Below are 20,267 nucleotides of genomic sequence, written 5' to 3'. Positions count from 1 at the left end.
TGGTCGGTTAACGTACCTGCTCTCCCAACCAATCCCTGCCAGCTGAATGTCAACCAAGGCAGGATTAAATGTGCAACACACACTGCAGGCCAGGTGCCCTTAATGTGGCAAAGTCTGTTGTCACTGATTTGACCTGTCTTCTGTGAAACATTTTCTACAACTAACAAAAGGCAAAATCAAAGACACGGGGCTGCTACAAAACAAGAATAAAAACACTCCTGTTTCAGGTTTTGTAACCATGTCTAGCTTTACTATAAATATAGCAGAAATAAAAATTCAATTACACATTTTATTTACAGTCTACAATAAATTCAGATTTCTTGAGGGCTTATTATTAAAATATTTAAATACATTTAATAATTCAAAGAATCACATTCAGGGAGGTAAAGAAATTAAGATCTGTTATAACTCGTGAAAAATATACACAGTATGTATTTTCTCCCTGTAGATTATTTTGTATATGACTGTGCATTAAATATGAAGATTGAGCCCAAAGGCGATTAGCCTAGCTTAGCATAAAGACTGGTAAGAGGTAAACGGCTAGCCTGGCTCTGTCCAAAGGTCAAGAATCTGCCTAACAGCTCATTGATTAACATGTTGTATCTCATTTGTTTAATCCGTACACAAAACTATGGACACATTTTCTCAAAACTTTGCACTTGATAAAGACTTTGTCAATAAACAAGCTACTTGTTGATTAATGTGCAACAGTTTGCTTACAATAAAAAAAAAAATCAGTCTTTATACAGCCTGAATTATTTAACAATATTTAATACTATCAGTACAAATAAAAACTTAAATAATTCAGGTGTGATGGATCAGCGGCATATGGATAACATCACACCAACAACATAAAGATAAAAGTGACAGTCACATCTTGACCCACAGAAATCTTTACATACTGAAAACAGAAAACCTTATATATTTACTTGTCTTTCAAGTTGTCCTTCCTTGCTCTTTCCTATGTTCAGTCCATCATGATTTCGAGACCTCCATCCTTTCATCATGTATCCCTCCAGCCCAGGATAAAGGCAGCTTCATCTGCAGGACCATGAGCGAGGTGTCACCAACTCCAAGAAACTATTCTGTTGAGTAGAAGACATGGTTTAAATATTCATATAGTGCTCCTCCTCCTCCTCCTCCTCCTTCTAGTAACATTATCTGTAATCCTTTTATGTATTTTATCTGTATAATTTAACGTCTATCTATTATCACGTAATAATCTCATTTTACGAATGTTGGCTCTATTTTTAGACAGCAGTTATCTGTGTTAAGCCATTGTGGGTGTGAATGACGCCACTGGCTTTAGAGGATACACAGGGATGCAGTCACATGGTATCTGTTTATGTTTTTGTAGTTCTGTCTATTTAACGGATAGGTTTTTCAGTCATGCAGCTTCTCACTGAGCCTGCACTTTGTCAGGTTTTACTGATCTTATTTCAGACAAATACCTGTTTCTGTCGCAAATGTAGCCAAGAAAACTAAAGTTTAATAAAACCTGACAGAAAGCATGTTTTTTTTACCTGCTTTTTTGCTGCTAGAAAATATAATGATGTCTGAATGCCCCACTGGACATGTGTAAGCCTACAAAGAAGCTGCAGCAGAAGTTGCAGGTCTGGTAACATAAAAAGATGACGAAATGAATTAAACGAGCGCAAATCTGATCATGGCATTGCTCCTTTCAGCCTTTCCAGTACGAGCAGTATACATGTAGGTGGAGTACATACCCCTGTCCGAGGGCAGTGTATCTGGGCGTACCACTCCTGGCAGTACAGACACACCTGGACACCCTGACCGAGAAAGAGACACGCCCACATGATGACGTTGAACACAGGCCTCTGTCGCTTGTCGTTCATTGTGAAGTTGAACACCACTACGAGAGGAGGACAAGAGGGAATGTTGTTGTTGATGACTGTTTTCTTTTTCTGTGAAGGCCTTTCTGTAGTTTAACAGTAACAATTTATTTGTGTTATTGCTGTGATGTGCTAGTAAGGACAGGGACAGTAAACAGCGTGAAAAGTAAAAAATAAAGCGTTGTGCCAGATGACAACTTATTGAGTCCCAGAGGAAAGGGACATAATGCACAAGTGTACTTTCTGTAAATATAATGAGTCATCCTCTGAAAGCAGCTACTAAATGTGTGTTAGAGTGAAATGAATAATTACAGATTTTAACTCTGAAGGCCTGAAGGCACAGTCCAGAATGTAGAAGCAGACATTTGCATATTTTTAACAAGCTATGGACAGACAATTCAGAGACAGTGTTTCATCTATTATACTATTATTTTCTTCCTTATATGAAAGGCAAGTACGTTATTTAAATTCTTTTCAGCAGCCAGGTCAGAGCACCAGATGCCAACAATTTCTGTTTATATCATAGTGAAGATTGTTCCCTGAATAATGACTATAACCCTCACCTCCAAAGACGGCAAAGAGACAGAACATGACGGGATAGAAGAAGCCAAAGCCCATGGCCAAGGCGTACTCATGGACGACAGCAGAGACGATGAACACGGAGAGCATGGCAGCTGTTCGGAATTTCCTTTTCGACAGCTGCAGGGATCAGAGAAAGAATAGAGAGAGGGTTTGGCTCAAAGTTCAGGGGTCAGACTGGCTCAGTGGGGAATTTCTGTCACTACAGCAAGAGTGTTAAACTACTATACACACTTCATCATGTGACATGCTGCTTTGGAAATACAGACCCAGTGGGACATTAAAATGACATTAATAACATTAAACAAAACAATAATCTAGTACTGGCACTCTGCTCACCCAGAGGAAGTCTCTATATCCATAGTAATAGAGCCAGTCATGAACCACTACGTTCCAGGTACGGTAATAGTTGGCGAAAGATGTAGAGTTCCACCAGTCCTGGAAAATCAACACAGAGTAATAAAATGAGTATGTAGATCAAAATAAAAACAGAATAGACAAGGATCACTTAAATTTTGTGGCCTGAAAAACACTGTGATGGTTGTTGTCAAATAATTCATACTACTTTTTTTAAGTTATACTGGTGTGAGCCGAACCTGTATGAGCTTGTTCTCTGATATTGAATGAAATATGGCCTTAAAACTCAACTAGAGGTTTAGAGTTTGTAGCGCTGGAGGCAAATTGTGCTTCCAACTACTGTACAGGTAAACTGGTTGGACTCAAAGTTAAAGCACAGAAGTTTCAGCTAATGCCTTCCTCAGTGTGAAGGCTCAGTGAACGTCATAGTCCAATGTCTTTTAAACAGATAAGTGGTGTTAGGTGCACATAGTTAGATCAATTAAACCATAGAGCACCTAGAACAGATTTCAAGGAAATGGTCAATAACAAACAAATATACAGCAAATGAGAGCTTCAAAAGACTACTTGTAACTTTGATTGCAAACCAGATTATCTCACGTTGGGGTGGTTCAATATTTTTGGAAAATACATTTATTTACTTTCTCTATGAGACTATGATGAGAAGATCGATTCCACTCTCATGTCTGTACAGTAAGTATGGAGCCTAGCATAAAGACTGGAAGTTCAAAAATCCACCTAGCAACACCTCTAAAGCTCAGTAATTAACATGTTGTATCGTGTTTGTTTAATTTGTCTACAAACAGAGATTAAAACCCACAATTTGTGATTTTAAGGGGAGTTAATATTTCTTGACGAACAATTGTTTATCGCTCTACACAGCACTTCTGTGCAGCATCTTTGCTTTGCTTGAGGCAACCTCACTGCAAGTCACAATCACTGTGCCCGACTCTTCGCCAAGAAATAGTTACAGAACATAGCCCCCCCAAAACCCACAAATTGTCGTTTTTACATTATGCTTTTTGTATGGATACAATATGTTATTTGTAAGCTTTACTGGCAGGCAGATTTTTTATCTTTGGAAAGATTCAGACTAGCTGTTTCTAAGCTAGCCTAAGCTAACGGCAATCCGGCTCTAGCTCCATATTTAAGGCACAGACATGAAAGTGATATCAATGTACCATGTGAAACTATTCCTTTAAAAGCACTATTTAAACAAAGGTTAACATGGTGATCCTTCTCTAGCTAGCTTAATTGTAATTTTAATGGCTAATGCAACATTTGGCCAAGAAACAACAATTGAAAACTAGCCTTTTGGCTAACACTGGAACAGTTACAGAGATGTTTTTGCATTACAAAAAGTAAAATAAATAAATAATAGTTGTGTGTGGTGCACACAGTTTTGACTTTTGGTCTACACACATCAGCATCACACACAACATGGTGGAAGTTACATCTTCATTTCAGGTTTTAGGCACCAAACAGATTTTATTGTTTTGGGACCATGAGGCCACACTGCTGTAATTTCACTTCACGTCATTAATCCAATTTTTCCCATCTGGAAAAGCAAGCATATCTGAAAATAATGTGTTCACAGGAGAGGTGATGCCACACAGAATCAGCCAAACCACACACCTTGTAGAACATTCTGTCAGCAAAACACAGCAGCTCCCCGAAGAGGTTGAGCCAGCAGTGCAGGAAGGCAAAGAAGCACAATAGAAGGAGCATTATACCTGAGACAGAGAGAGAGTGAGAGAGAGAGAGAGACAGAGAGAGATATGAGGAACACTTGTATTCTGGGCATTGCTCCCAGCTTTCTCATAAGAATTGTAACTTGACAGTGATACTCTTATATCAGCACTTACTCAAAAAGCTATTCACTTAAAGAGAGTAATAAACATGCCAGACTTTGATTACCTGTATCTGATTGCATACGCATCTTTAATCTTATCACTGACTTAAAAACACTAGAGAGTCCTTTCCTCTATTTCCATGTTAAGTGATATATTAACCAGTTCTGACTCATACTGATAAGAGATAATAGAGGTTGTAAGCAGAAGTGATGTTACAGATGAAGTTATAGATGAACTTTACTTTATATGTTAGTTTACATGACTTCCTTCTAATATTGCTGGAAACATCTTCCAAAAAACAAGCTCCATGTAGGTAGAGAGTAGAAAGTACAGTACCTGGCAATATTGAGTTGAACACAGCCAGAACCATTGTTCGTTTACTAAAAGGCTGGTTGGTCTCAGGTCTGAAGACAGGCACACAAAGGCGGACCAGGATGAAGTAGCCGTAAAACAGGCATCCCAAGATCTGCAGATTGAGCATTAAAATGTAAAAAAGTTACAATGGGACCCTGGGAAAAGGAAATAATATATAGAGCACTCTTGAGAGTCAGCACTAGAAAACTGGAGGTACTGGTGTGATCTAAGATATCAAACATTAAAGCTATTAAGCATTTGTAGTTTGATTGCTTCACCTTATCACACAAGGTCAGATATGTTCTAGGTCAGTGACTCCACATAGGCGTTCTTAGTATTCTATTACACACTTTGACTAAAAGGTGATAAGTGTGAAAATGAACTCTCAACAGCCCAAATAAATGAAGTGAATGAGTTTCATCTTACCATACCAAGTGTGATGCCAACATAATTCCATCGTATGTGGGTATTCCTGCAAAGAACAGACAGGATATGTCACTATTTCACAAATGTATTCTGTGAATTGTGCATAGTTTGCATCTATTTATGTTGTTTGGACTGACAGTTTGCTTTCCTTACAGTTTGTTATATAATGTGTGTTTGCCCACTCAGCATGATGTAGTTTTTTGCCTTGGACTATTTTTGCTTTTGAGCGTTCTTCAATTAATGTATGTTTTTTATTTGTTGAGACAGGCTCTAGAGCTGCAATAAATGTAAAATGCTACCACTTTTCATCAAATTCCAGCATTTTGTTAGTTTGTGGCACAAAGTTAATACGACGTCCTCTCTGTTACATGTCAGTTGCACTCACATTACTGTACATCACCAATTAAAATAAGAGAACAAAGGATGAGCAAATGGGATCCAGGTCAAAGGAACAATATGTCTTACCGAGGATATGATTCCCTGTAGATGAGCGTTGGACAGAAGAGGAAATACAGATAGCTGGAAAATGTTGGGAATCTGGGACTTTCTCCTGAAAAGCAAAGACAATTCAGTAAGTATGACCATCAAAGTGGAGGAGTCCAGTTTTGAGTCCTAAAATCTGGCAGTGAAATAGCTTTTAGCCGTCACAAATTGCCTTGAATGATTAAAAAAAAAAAAAGGGGTTTCTGTTAAAAAATAGCTGATTTAAGGTCTGTGGTTCAGTCATACGCTTCTCGTTTCATTTTTCTTGTTTTACTATGTTGCATAATACCAGCCATTAACAGTTCCACTTGTGAATTCTAAAGCTTTACTGTGCCTTAATGTAGAGACCAGGAAACAAATGGCTGTCTTTAAACTTAAACGACAGTTTAATCACAAAATCGTTAAATTGTTTGCCTTAAAGCCTCTAATCTCTTTTACTGAATTATTAGCTGTACTTCAGTCAAGCTTCGACTTTTTACTAATACTAATGACATTTATAAATGTCAGAACAGTGCTGTTTTGTGAAAATTGCATTAAACAGAATAATAAATCTGTGTTAAATAAGGAACTTATTTTCAGTCTCATTCCAAAACCACATTCAAACCATGGACACTTCTATAAAGCCATTTTCATTTTATAAACTTTACAGTTTTCTCCTGGAGGCATTGTACTGTAGTGAGTAAGTATTCACGTTTATTACTGTGAGTTTATTGTCAAAGGAGACACATTCTTCAGCACTAACAGACTTTTACAATAGGATCTCAAGGGGCTGCACATACTTGAGGTTATTTATTGTATGTGGGTGTATTCATTGTTAGTTTTAACTTCAAAATGAATCATTAGGTGGTAACCTGCTGAGCTCAGTTTTATTCATTTTTCTCCGGTGTCTGGGAGTGTCACTGTGAGTAATTGTACTGCCCGAGGAGTAAAATACACCTGACATCAATACAATTCAGTATAATACCTTCCTTTGGTGTATTCTTCATAATACCAGGAGCAGTTTCTCTTATGAACGAGTAGCTCTTCATCAGGAATCGAATCTGAGGAAAATTGATAGTTATTATGTGAAGTGAAGCACAATATATCAATAATAACAGCTTCTACATTCTCTGTCTTTATTGCATGACTTGACAAGGTGTCTTAAGTGGAAAACCTACATCCCTGTGACCTAAGTCTCATGTTTCCGTGTTAGTACATATTGACCCAATGATGTATTATTTAGTTGTTTGTTCACGTCTGAAATTAATCAGGAGGAAGTCCAACAAAAGGGAATGGTAAAGCACGACTGGTTTATCATTTTATTCATAAACCACAGTTCAGACATGATGCGTCATCAATCTGCATACAGCAGGGAACCACTTACTCTTTTTGGGCAATTTAGTAAATAAATCAAAAATCAATATAATACAGTTTATAAATGGGATGAACAGCATCAGATTTACAAATAGACTGATTGGACCCAGGTCAGATGAGGATCAGGACCAGGTTTCCCAAAAGAATCTAAGTACTGGGATTATCTCACTCCAACGAATGAAGCTAAAAAGATCTTAGCACTAAGACGGTTTGGGGAGGCCAGAGCTGGTGTGATAAAGAGGATGAGGAGGTATTACAGTATGGGTCCATGATGTTCAAACGTTGGCTACATTGAGATCTACTGCGCCTTGGTGCCCTTCCAGCTGAAGTCTCCCATCTCTAGCCAGCAGGCTTTTCTTATCACAATGTTCCTGCTGATGGCAATGAAGGGCTGTATTTATAATTTGGATTGCCAATGAATATAATGTTATCTACAGTACAGGGTGTTTCTACCACAGGTCATTCCTAATAAGAGTTTTAATGCTTGGGATTTATTCTATTGGATTTTTATGTTCACGTTGCATTAAAAACACTTCAGTGATACTGCAGGAGTTATTAAAGCAAGAGTGACACTATTTGGGACTGGAAAAACGGACATTGACTTATTAATGCATCATTATTTGGCTACCTGCTGACTAGCAACATCCAGTCACATTCATACAAGTGTACTACAGGTAGGTGGCCTTTACAATCTTTCAGTTCTCGCTTTTACTCTGTCAAATCCTAATGTTAACTCTGCTCCAACACCAAAAACCTCCTCCTTATGTGATTTAAGTTTGGTGTTGCTGTCTTGCTAAGCTCTAGCAGCAGAATTGAGTTGGACTACCTGTACTAGCTTGTAGGCTTCGCTACATTAAGTATATGCAATAAATAATGCCCAATCCTGCCATTTGTTTGATACATCTAAATAACATATCACATCTTTATCATGAAGGCAGTAGTGTTTGAGATTTAAGAGAAAATAAAGGGTTTTTTCTGTTGCCTCAGCCTAACTGCTCTCTTGCTTGCTGTGTGGCCTATTAACACCTATAATGTTTGCCATTATTTGTTTGACTTATTTGTTATGTTATTGATTTCCATCTTATTTCGGTTCTTTGTGCTTTTTATGCTTTCTCAGTGCATATTCATGCCTCTTGTCCATGTCTACTATTCTATTCTATTCACTGATGTGAGGTCTTACACACAGGTGACTGGGTAATCAGCTCACCTGTACATAGTTCTTGTGTTTAGTGTGGATTAGATGTCAACTAATACTGTATTTTTGAGGCCAATGCCTATATCAATATTTGAGAGTTGTTTTTTTTAAGCCAATATTAATTTTTTAACAGAAACACATAACATAAACAAACATTTTGCATAAGGATCTCTTAAAATTGGTAATAAAGAATTGTGACCAAGATTTGTCTTCAGCAGGACATTTTGCTGTTGAAAAATAAACTTTTCAGTGCTCTCTGGTGGACAAATGTAATGGAGATATGGTTTCTAAATTACTTCAAACTAATATTCTGCATTTCTGTACCCTGTTCTCAATAGTCACATGCTACTTGATATTCACTAAACTTTTGTACCTATGCACCCAGCAAAATGATTTTTTCCTTAAACACGCACACACACTCACCTGCTCCAGTATCACAATGAACCGTGAGGCTGGTGGCAGCTGGTAGTGTACAACCATGTAGATGGGGAACAGTCCCAGTATGCAGGTCTGCACTGCAGACAGGACCAGGCCCGTGCCGAGAGACAGCCCCAACTTAGAGGGGAAGCTGTGGTACAAAGATCCCCAAAACACCAGGGTGTAGTATGGAACAAGCAGGGTGTAGGCAAACATCACAACCCATGCCCAGGTGACTGTCCCCAGCTTCCCAAAGGCGAAGAACAGCAGGTCAAACTCCAAAACCAACCTGAGGTTGCATTAAAAAAATTACAAATTATGATCATTATATAAAGACAATGAGCAAATTATTATAAAGAAGAGAATTAAAGGCTGCCTTAGTTCCTAAGGCATGTCGCTTCAATTTCCAGAAAAATAACTGAAAAAATTAAGTTGACATTAAGGACATTTAGGTGATGCGCTCTATTGATCACTGTGGTCTGTTTTAGCTTTAAATAGGGTTTTGAATAACCATTTTAATGATATTAAAGCATGTCTGGCTTTAATAAATGGCAGGCATAGTTAAATGCATTGAATATTTTTCCAATTACTTTCTCCCATCTGAAAACACCCCTCTGGTGATAATAAAAATAGATTTAAAATACCCAGCCATTGCAGCCAGTCAAAGGATTTGTTTAATTCAACACGGCCATTTGCAAGTGCTATATTAGCAGTTTTTATTTAATCAATTTACCCATATTAAAATCAATGTTATGTTGAGGGTGGATGTTATTGAATAATTTGCACATGGTGAACAGCTGCCTGCTGGCCCTTTCTTGCATTGAGAAACATAAGAATTGAACTCACAACACTGCGTCTGCAAACAGCAACCAAATCATTACTGAGCTGCCCAAAGCAACAGCGCAAATACTCAGAGGAATTGATTGCTCTATCTTTCTGCTGCCAGACGAGCAGAGAGGCAGGGAGAGGGGAGGAGAGAGGGACACAATAGGGAGAAAAAGAAAATAAAAAGTGAGTAAGATGTTTTTAAAGGCTTCGGGGTAATTAGATTTAGTTCAGGGTCATGGAGTTTGAGATGTCATTGTCGTAAACATACACGCTTCCACACGCCAACACACATACATGTAGACGTCACACAGACCTGCCCTGGTCGATGTAGTCGACAGCCAGCGTGCTCAGACAGAAGATGAGGAGTACGGCTATGAACATGTGGTAGATGGTCCTGATGTGGCTGATCTCAAACAGTTCACTGATGTAGAGGAAGAAACGCAGAGACAGAAACTCATTAAATTTCTCATTAAAATTGCTCTATGTTGTATTAATGTGCATATCTGCTGTGCTGTAAAAATGTTAGAGGATTATTAATCTAAAATACACACAAACATGTCTGTGGGACTGAATGATCTGAATAACAGTCATGTAAACAGTATGCAGACCACATAACCATTGATCTCTGTAGATTCAGATTTCTGTCTCCTCTCCAATATACCATGCATATATCCATATTTTTCAAACAATTATATGTATATATATATATATATATATATATATATATATATATATATATATATATGAGGTTGTTTTCAGTTTATTTATATACAATCTGTCATTTAGTTAAGTGACTGTACAAGAGAAATCTGAATTATAATAAATACAGAACATACAAGAGGGGTTAAGTTTTGAGGGACTTGTATTATAAGTAGGGCTGAAACAATTATTTCATTTATCAGTTAGTTGACCAACAGAAAACAATTTTCATACGTTATTTTGGAAAAAATGCCAAACGTTTGCTGCTTTTCTTTGTCTTATGTTGGTCAGACAAAACAAGACATTTGAAGATGTCACCATGGGCTTCAGAAACTTGTGATGGGTATTTATCACTATTTACTGTCATTTTATGGGCCAAACGATTAATCAAGAAAATAATCTGCAGGTTTATCAATAATGAAAAGAATTGTTAGTTGTATTCCTATATTGAAGTTCACACTTGTTATGTTTGCATTCTCCAAATTAGAAATAGACCAGTCCCCGTCTTTCATACTTACTCCAACAGTGATGGCCTGTCCATAAACACTTTGCCGCCATCCATCCTCTGAGATCTAAAACAAACAAAAATGGACACACACACGTTTTACTGCAGTTAATGAGAGGATAAATAAATCTCCCAGATCAATAAGGAATAATATATCTGCTAGTAATAGTTGCGTCCTCCTCCTCACCTGGATAAGGGTTTTTTTGTCATCTTTCCATTAACTGTTGGCTGTTGGGTAAAAGGCTGGTAGGAGTCAGTCAGAGCTTTGTCTAGTAAATCACTGAGCTGATCCTGGACCTGCTCCAGGACTTTCTCCTTCACCCTCTACAGGAGGACACACGGGAGAAAATTTAGTTTTAGCTCTTTGTCTCGTTGACCCCACTTTCTAAGCACAGTACAAATTGCATCCCATATTTTGCTTTTAAAATATCTGTTTACACTAAATCCTGTTTACACTGCACGGCTTTAGCTTCAGTATGTTCTCTTTCCAAATGAGTAAAACAGAGAAGGGACAGCATAATTGAGGGACTGTTGGGCTGGTTAAGATACTGGCTGGGAGTGGAGCTATGGGTTACCTGTGCATGTTTCTGCCACTGACTTAGATCGTCTTCCTGTACATTATCATGGTCCCCAACTGCAGAGAGAAGAACATAAGTTGCAGACGATCATCAACCAGTACAATTTACTCTACATATTGCACCTAAATTAATATTCAGCGCAAAACTAATGAGAGAAAACTAAGAGATAAATGGGAATCCCACAATCTGCACATATTTCTGCAATAATCCTACATATAGCAACTTAAGAAAAGCAAAACATGGTGTAGTGGGCTTTATAAGAATTGCACAAATCCCCAAACCTACTGAAAAGTATGAAATCCTTTGGAACTGTGGAATTCTACAGTAAATGGTCTTGTTTTTCTTGCTATCACCTTTCCAAAACAAATACTGTATATACTGAAATGTATTTCTGTCAGTAAGAGATTACACAAACAATTATGCAAAAAAAACCACAACAACAATGCAAAATATGCAATTACTTCCAACAAAGCAACACAGTAGAACACAATACAACCCAATAACACAAACAGATTCTCTATAAATGGATGAGTATGTAAATATATTATTGCCTATACCATGACTGGAGATCTCATCTGACTGAAGGGCCTTGATGTTTCGGTGCAACAGTCTGTTAGGTGGCTCTGCAGTCGTCATGGTTACCACTGGATCACGCCACAACACTTAGGACTATCTGCTGGGACTCAGGTGGACAATCCTGTGCACATCAAAGTTGTAGGTTAGTCTCACACACATTGTTGCTTCCCTGAGGATAAATGATGGAAATTAAAAGCTAAAAAAAGCTGACTAACAAGACCGGTGACCTCAAAACTATTTGGATGCACACATGGCTCAACTCCTGGTTATAATCTGAGGTAAATCCATACCAGATCACTTAGAGCAGAAATATGCTGGTACCCTCTGTGGATTGAGACACCACAGTAAGTTTAGTCAAATCAGGTGTTTTTGCCCCTTTATGTGCTGTGACATCACTGGACATAGATGCAACATGCTCAAAACGTTCAACCCATAGAGGGCAGTGCAGCGAAAGTTTTTACACTATGTGATTGACTGTGAGTTTACCCTTTGTTGAGGTTTGACGATGTAGACTTGAGAATCTTTAACTATAAATTGAGAGATTGAATGAGGTCACAGGCCCATTGCAGGCAAGTTGCCTCAAGCTAAAAAGCATTAATATTTATGATGAGCTTACACGAGTTTACTCGTGTGAATCCCAAACTGAAAAAATGCAGACTCCTGGTCTGAATGCAGAAATATATACAGGTCAGGGGTTTTGAACGATAGTTACCTACAGTGCTTTTCCATAACAAGAGTGTTATCACCAGTCATTGTAGCTCAAGCTAAACAATGTAAACAAAAGAAACACACAAAAAAATAGATCTAACTATCCCGTGGAAGTTCACACACTATAGATAAGATACACAGAAGACTGACTGTTGCGTTGAATAGACTTCCAAGGAGGGGTAAACGACACAGACTGGCCTCATTTTCTAATCCATGCTGTTTGATCATTCCTCAAGAGAAATGTCAATATAGCAGATAAGCTTTACACAGATACACAGATTATACATTCTGTGGTTGCATTTGAGATGGCAGAGAAAGAGATGTTTTTGAGCAGATCAACCCTTATTCATTGCGTGCTTAGGGGAAGTTGAGGGTGAAGGATCATGCTTGGTTACTTGCAGCATGTTTGACATTCCTCTCATTTGCTTATAATGAACAACTTTATCGTTATATAAAATTTTTGATTTACACATAGTTGCTGTTTATGATGGTAATTAATTAAATAATGAATCAACTAATTTCAAGAACACAAAGTAATAATTCCACCAAATTGCCTGAACAAAATTGGAATACGTTTTTGGAGGCCTTTAATATTATTGAATCAATCTTATTGGACCTGTTAGAAAAACAATGTCGGCATCAGCACCTACAAGCAGTTAAAAGAGCCAGAAAATCACCTTTTTGCATTGTTGTATATTTTGTTCACAAACATCAGTTGATTAAATCGCATCTTCCCTTCAGAAGAAATAATTTTAAAGTGATCAGAAAATCAGAAAACTTAAAACCTGGTCATGATCCTTTTCTTTTCAGTACTGATGTATGAGTATGGAACTTATTTTTCGTTGCTGATTGAAACTGAGAAAATTTACAAACAAAATTTCAGCAGTCGCAGTTCACTCTATTCTATATTTTAGTCATTTTTAAAACTACAACTTGTACAGAACTGTAGATAGCAGACATGGTGGAATTAAAATCAGAATGGTGGCAGATGTCAGATACAGATGTACCAGCCATACGTGACATCCGTGCTAACCATTTGTCATTGTGTCAGATTTATACTCACACAGTCTTCTAGCCTCGGGCTCAGTCAGCAGTCCACAGGGTGCGAGGCACTGTTTCAATCGATGATTCCCGCTGAGAGAGAGTTGCTGGAGTGTTTTTAAGTATGTGTCACAGTTCTTGTGATCTCTGTCCTCTCCTTTCCTCAGCTGCTATTTTGCACTTTGCCCTTTTGGCTCCTGGCCCTGGGCAGGACAGGTCCTCAGCTTTCCAACCCCCTCTTCACTCTAGATGTATGAGGTCATGTAGCCAAACAGTGGAGTTTGTCCTAAAGTCTCGTCTATTCAAAGAGACAGACTGTTATTGCAAAATGTATTCATAGCAAGTATTTAATTATTGATTTTTTATGCACTTCCTACTTGGAATAGATTAACAGGTTTTCTACAAGTACTAAGTCTTGACCTAGCACTTTAAAATATACATTTATGTAGATTTTAAAAAGTCCCCCTTCACTCAAAAACATGTTTTGCTTTATGTCACTTCATTTAGATGTTTGGCCTTCACCGTGCAGAATGATGTAGAGGCATCTTTTGTCCAGCAGTTAAACTTTAGAGAATATTTAGAGAATATGAATATTCATAGATTCTGCATTTTTCAATGAGGGAGAAGGAGATTTAATCTTAATAATTTGTTTAACTTGGTAACTGAACATTTTTTGTGGAAACACCATGTGGCACAAATTATTATTCAAAGCAGAGTATTTCTATACTGTATGTCTTAAAACATGTCTAGAGGGGATCTTTAAGGATGACCTTCCAGTGGAAATAAATGTATTTGTAAATGTTCCTCTTTGTGGAAAGATGTCTCAAAAGCTTAGCTGTGTAATTTCAGGCTGATGAGAAAATAAGGTATTAAAACACTTGTTCATAACAGCAGTATATGTACCTCATAAAGCCAACAAATACAGGAAGACCAGTCAATCATGATGTAATGAAACTAGATGAGAAGAATGATGGCAAAGGTCATTTACTCTGGCCAGATACACAGTCTTCCATAAAACCATGACAGGTCATTTGGTAAATCACAAATGTGTTTGTTTTTAGCAATTTGTCCCAAAGGAGCAGGTTGTAAAATTTGTTTGTTTTGTGCAAAAAGTGTTTAACTTAGAAAGCAAATTGAACAAACTAAAATTAAAGCAAATGTAGTTTCAAAAAATGTAAACAGTTTACACAGTGCTTAGAAGAACGTTTCTGTTTAAAGTATTGTAACAAATAAATTGTAAATAAATTTCAGCATTTATTTTATTATAACAGAAGTGGCAACATGTGTTTAATGTGTCTTTTTAAAGTGCTTATGGAAGTTATAACAAGACAGTGTAATAATGATATGTACACAGGATCATCTTTATTGAAAGGAGTTTCATGAGATAACAGTTCTGTTTCTCAGCAGCTACAGAAGAAACGTACTGCATGCACTAAATCACACGCTATAAACCAACCATCGCACAAAAACAAACAGACATTTTGCCTCTTTTTTTTTTTTTTTAGACCACCCAACCATTCTTGTCATAGTTCTATTTCTGCATATTTAGGCTACAGTATCACATATTATTTAGCTTTCCAGAATATTTTCAGATTGGTTACAATTACTGTAAGACGAACAGAACAATAAGACTGAAAATAAATTCTACACTCAATCATCTGAACATTTACAGCTCAGTATACAACCATAGTGCATGTCAGGAGAACAGTTGTTTTCTTTGTGGTTTTCATTGATTAACAGCAGATTGACAGAAAAGGACATTCACATTCCACTCATGGTTTCTATAGGTTATGTAAACACACTCAACTTCAATAATAATGTTAAGTCTTTCAAGTTCAATAACCTTTATGACCCTTTGGAGAAAGTCAAATTGAACAACTGCAGTATTAGATACTCAGTGAAAAGGCTTGTGAAGACGAACAAAGAGGTAAAGCATAAAGAAAATAAAAAAGCCTCAATATAATGAGAAGAGAGTCTGTTGGAAACGCTTTAAATTACATTGTAATAATTAGGTATATACAGGGTATCAATACAATACTTACTGGGTAACTATATGGGACAAATATGGGGAAGAGGACAAGATGTTAGGGCATAAGGGGGTACCAACTTGTGTTTAAGAGGGAAAATGGGGCAACAGTGCCAATAATGCAATGAAATAAGTTATGGTATCATTTATTTTTGTTTTAAATTGTAAAGAGAATTTAATTACTTTCAATTAAATACATATTATTACTAATATGGTGCGCATTATAAATTGTTGGAGAACAAAACATTAGGTTAAGCCTGTGTGTACCTTTACAGCAGGAGTTATAAAATTATGTGTATGTTTTTAAAATTATCATAAAATAGTGAAGTACAATAATGTAGTTTAGATTCCAATGTTAGATCCACCTGAAAAACAAAAACTGATGATGAAACTAGAACAGCTTTTAGTTATATGTCCTGTTACATCGTGTATAGTATAGTATTAAGTACAGTGTGGCCTGCTACTCCCCTTTTTCAGGTGTGTGCACTATGAAAGTCTATATATCATATTTTATATTAATCTTTATAATAAAAGTATGTTTATACTAAATAAAAGTGGCAGACATTTTGGCTCCTTTTATGACATAGCTACATATATGCTAAGCCTGTTGGTCCCCTGTCTGTACCCTGTAATTATTTAACATGTACCAGTTAATCACAAAAGTACTTACAGTGTCATTAATTTCTAGGTCCCACCCTTAACACAAATTTGTAACCCCCTGTTGTACCTCTTCCCTTGTGCCTACCCAGTAAGTACATAAGTATGTCATTGGCACCACATATGTACAAAATATTTACACTGTAATTTGCAGGCTGTAATCTAAAGCGTTACTGGTCTGTCTTGTTAAAAGGATCGCAGAAAGTCAAAGAGTAAGAGACTCTGCTAAGAAGATACAGCTCCTGTTCTCTCACAAAATACACACACACACACACACACACACCCACAATCCCTCCACTATCATCCTTGACTCTCTCATCTTGACTGGCTGATCAAGAGATCAACAGAGAGTTTGGTGAGCGGCGTAGGGCGACTGACTGTCAGTGTGTGTTGTAGACAGTCAATCAACTTATGTGCTTAATCTGCACCCAAGTAATACAGTATTTATAGTATATGTATTTTGGGTTCAAAGGTCAAACACCCCATTGGCTGATGAGGCGCTATATCTGAGTGTGTGTCAGAGGGATAAGACAGGGCTTTATCAGCTCTTGATAACCTACAGTAACTCTTGGTTTATTTCTCCATCAGAGCTTATTTGGAATATTGCAGAGCAAGATCCTCTTTAAATGACTCACTACCACTATCAGGACTTTGGTTTCAATCTGAGGTGGTTCATAAAGAACCGTAGGATTAGTCATCTCCTAAACAAATTCATATTGGAACGGCAGCTGCACACATGCACGCATTTTCATTCAATGACAAAACAGTGGAAATCAGAAATCCAAAGCATTCTGCAGTGTAAGAAACAATCTCAACATGATACATTTACACATCAAAACAAATGCAACCGCTTCACATTCAACAACTGCTATAAATTAAGAAGAAATAGCAAATAAATAACATTTAAAAGAGAGCAAATTATAATATATATTTCTTTTAAACTAGAACTAGGAGTATAAAAATAGTTGCTACACAATTCTTTTTTTCCCCCACTCCCGCCATACTTTTGGTTGACATGACAATGACTGAATATCACACATATGATCCCTGACAGGCAGCTTTAGTAGGGATAATTTACAGCTTAAAAGTCTCTCTACTATGACACAGTCAGTCTTTTTAAAAACAATCAGGAATCATGTGTTTTAGACTTCACTCATGGTTCAGATGAAGTTGCTTTTCAGACTAGTTAAAACCAGTGCAGTGTACCAAAAGTCAGATATGCTGTGGTGAATGATTTTAACCAATGAATATTTGAGTGGGTTTTTTTTTTAAACAATGTTCTAACCAACTTCCTCATTTAGCACTATGGTTCTTCCTGCGCTTGGAGAAACAGTGCCACTACCAGAGCCATCTACAGCTTTAAGATTTAAAAAGCTTTTACGAAAAGTGACCTAAATTTGCTAGAGGCAGCTACTGTATATGGATATAGGGGTTGTTTGGTTTACTATTCCTCTTAATCTAACAAGAAAAAAAGTGGTAATATGGAATCTAAGTATCTGAAATATATCCTCCAAGGGTACCAAAATACAAAACTGTTGTGTCTTAAAGAGTCTTGAGGAGTTTCATACTGTACTGTATATATAAACTTAATTTTCCTTAGTTTAATTTGAGTAAAAAAGGGCAAATGCCAGAAACCATCTATTGTCTAAATTAAGGCTTGGCCAAGTTTCAACTATTGCAGGTATGCGTGTGTGTATCTTAGTTTAGTGTGTGTTGGTTTACCTAGGTGGCAACAGTAGCCTACTTATGACAAAACATTATGGACTATATTGTTACTATGATTTACTGACACTGTTTCTAAAAATCCATATTGTAATTAGCCTGATATTTTGGGGATGGAAAGGGAAACAGTGATATTGCTTTCCGTTGGATTGAAACGGCAAAATGTTTCAAAACTCACTTTAAAGGAGAAGTCTGGTGATATATATATATATTCTTATTGAGAACAAATTCCATGAAAAGACAAAAACCAAGAATGAACTATGTATTAATCCACAGCTGAAAATAGTCCCCAACAAATGTGCTATTTACTCCTGTTTGAGAAATGCTTGCCAAAAACTACAGTGCCCAGCTGTTTTAGGAAATTACTGAGCCTTTTTTTTAATGAAACAATTTATTCAAGGCCAGTTTTAAAAGTTTTACATCTTCAATTGGCTTGAGACAGAGCCACAGGCAGGCTGGGCAAGCTGGAAAATACTGAGAGACGAGTAACGCATTGTTGGTTTTGGTCTTTTCATGAGATTTGTTGACTATAACAAAATATTGAATAATGCCAGCCTTATCCCTTTAAAAAAAAAAAAAAATTAGGACTGCATTTCCCATTTACATTGGCTTATAGTGCTTCTCCTGTACTGGCGTTTAAACTGATGATGATGATAATGTTGCCTTATTGCTCTCTTCCTCTTTCATGTATTTTCTGAGAAAAGCCGAAGACCACCATAAAAAATCAACATGCAGTCAAAAGTATTAATATTAATCAAGTGAGCTTGAAGTTCACGCTGTTTTCATGTTATCTAACACAGTTTAACTTGGAGTTTTCAGATCCATATGCATGTTTAATAATAATAATGATAAAAGAGTAACCTCAGCTTACTGTTGAATGAACTGGTTTTATGTCCACTGTGATCCCCTCATTGAGACAAACAGCACACCCTAGTGGTTACCTACAGCACTGCACACTCTCTTCCCCACCTTTCTATTTGTGGTCCCTTTGTTTTCCAAGTCATGGGGGAGGGTGTGCAGCAATATGGGTGTAAGCTGCCAGATTGGGAATTTGAGATGCAGTGCTTGCCATGGATCCTACTGATACCCGCATACACCCCACAGCATTGTACAGGAAGGAGAAGGGATTGAAGAGGAGCAAGCAAGGGGAGGAAAAGGGACACAGGAGAGACAGAGGTCTGTTTACAGCAGGTGAGGCTCGGAGAGAAAGGGGAGGCTGGGAGGACAGTGATCAGCTGCATGCAGATTTACAGAGGAGGCCTCAGAAAAAACGTCTGCCTGGAGAGAGAGACACACAGAGAAACAGAAAGTCAGAGCGACAGTCAGATACATTTGAGAGAAACAGGGAGATGGCAGAAAAGAAGAGACAGCAGCAGGTGAGTCATGCTAACATCGCCAGATGGAACACGTCTCAAGTCATTTTATTTCTGGTGTCCTCACTGAGAGTTAGTTGTGTTTGGGAACTGCATGGAGCACTCTGGGGCCAAATTTAGAATTCATACGATGTAAAATTCACTAGCACTGTGCAAAACTTATAGTTACTCGGCAGAAAACTTCATGCCAGCTTATAGATCTTGAAAAGTCAAAACAACTTTATTTATATTTCATCATATAGCACACACCATAAAGCAGTGTTATATAGAATGTCAGCACATTACTAGTTTTACATAAGTAGAAAAGTACTACTGTTTGAATTAAATTAAAGCACCAGTTCTGCAAAGAGGTCAATTCATTGTCCCTGTGACAGGTGGTGTTGAATATTATTAACTTGAATACATGAAAAAGGCAACCAAATAAACAACAAAAGTAGTGGGATGAAGTAAAAACCCAGAGCCGGTGATAATTCCTCTTTCTCATATGGGTCTTTCACAGAGCAATATTTTTTATAATATTGTATAATCTTTAACCCTTGGCTGGGATTTATGAAGTAATTCCCAAAGAAAAAAAGAAAAGAGTGCTGGTCTGGTCTGGTTTGTTGAATATTTTGGTGTAGAGTGTTACATAATGCAGTCAGTGAGGGTAGTTATTTTTAGTGTGGGAGGCCACAGAAAAAAACA

The 20,267-nt window shown here is 37.2% G+C and overlaps 2 protein-coding genes across 8 annotated transcripts in view; both read right to left on the bottom strand.

The window, feature by feature from the left end:
* Nucleotides 1–269: 269 nt before the first annotated feature.
* On the bottom strand, nt 270–13,988 carry soat2 (sterol O-acyltransferase 2). 2 transcript variants are annotated; one of them, XM_044216750.1, is made up of 17 exons: nt 13,828–13,981; nt 12,038–12,177; nt 11,478–11,536; nt 11,090–11,226; nt 10,916–10,969; nt 10,012–10,119; nt 9,133–9,159; nt 8,877–9,021; nt 6,870–6,945; nt 5,888–5,972; nt 5,423–5,468; nt 4,979–5,108; nt 4,425–4,522; nt 2,772–2,870; nt 2,417–2,552; nt 1,728–1,873; nt 270–1,085 (listed from the first exon to the last, which is right to left on the bottom strand). In XM_044216750.1, exons 2-17 carry the CDS (start codon nt 12,114–12,116, stop codon nt 1,038–1,040), a joined length of 1,473 nt encoding a protein of 490 aa, XP_044072685.1. In that variant the 5' UTR covers nt 12,117–12,177; nt 13,828–13,981; the 3' UTR covers nt 270–1,037. The 2 variants fall into 2 exon arrangements, with proteins under 2 accessions (XP_044072685.1, XP_044072676.1); XM_044216741.1 differs by having other exon boundaries at nt 8,877–9,159; nt 13,828–13,988.
* kif5ab (kinesin family member 5A, b) overlaps nt 13,967–20,267 on the bottom strand; it is a 66,118-nt gene continuing 59,817 nt past the window's right edge. For 4 of the 6 annotated variants that reach the window (XM_044216687.1, XM_044216693.1, XM_044216669.1 and 1 more), the window contains exon 29: nt 15,143–19,488. The gene's annotated coding sequence lies outside the window, so the exon portion shown is untranslated. Of the gene's footprint in view, nt 14,104–15,142; nt 19,489–20,267 lie in introns of those variants that run through there. The other 2 variants (XM_044216704.1, XM_044216677.1) reach the window with 1 other exon arrangement.

This window comes from Siniperca chuatsi, linkage group LG2 (assembly GCF_020085105.1).
Source record: "Siniperca chuatsi isolate FFG_IHB_CAS linkage group LG2, ASM2008510v1, whole genome shotgun sequence".
In the NCBI taxonomy this organism is placed as follows: Eukaryota; Metazoa; Chordata; class Actinopteri; order Centrarchiformes; family Sinipercidae; genus Siniperca; species Siniperca chuatsi.
This window is presented reverse-complemented; position numbering and strand designations above follow the sequence as displayed.

Bases quoted from the DNA above. Each gene is read 5' to 3' on its own strand.
- soat2 (XM_044216741.1), bottom strand. From the start codon at position 12,116: ATGACGACTGCAGAGCCACCTAACAGACTGTTGCACCGAAACATCAAG. The intron at 9,160-10,011 runs GTCTGTGTGACG...ATGCAACCTCAG, and splicing joins GACTACATCGACCAGGGCAG to GTTGGTTTTGGAGTTTGACC. The intron at 4,523-4,978 runs GTACTGTACTTT...TCTCTGTCTCAG, and splicing joins GTTCAACTCAATATTGCCAG to GTATAATGCTCCTTCTATTG.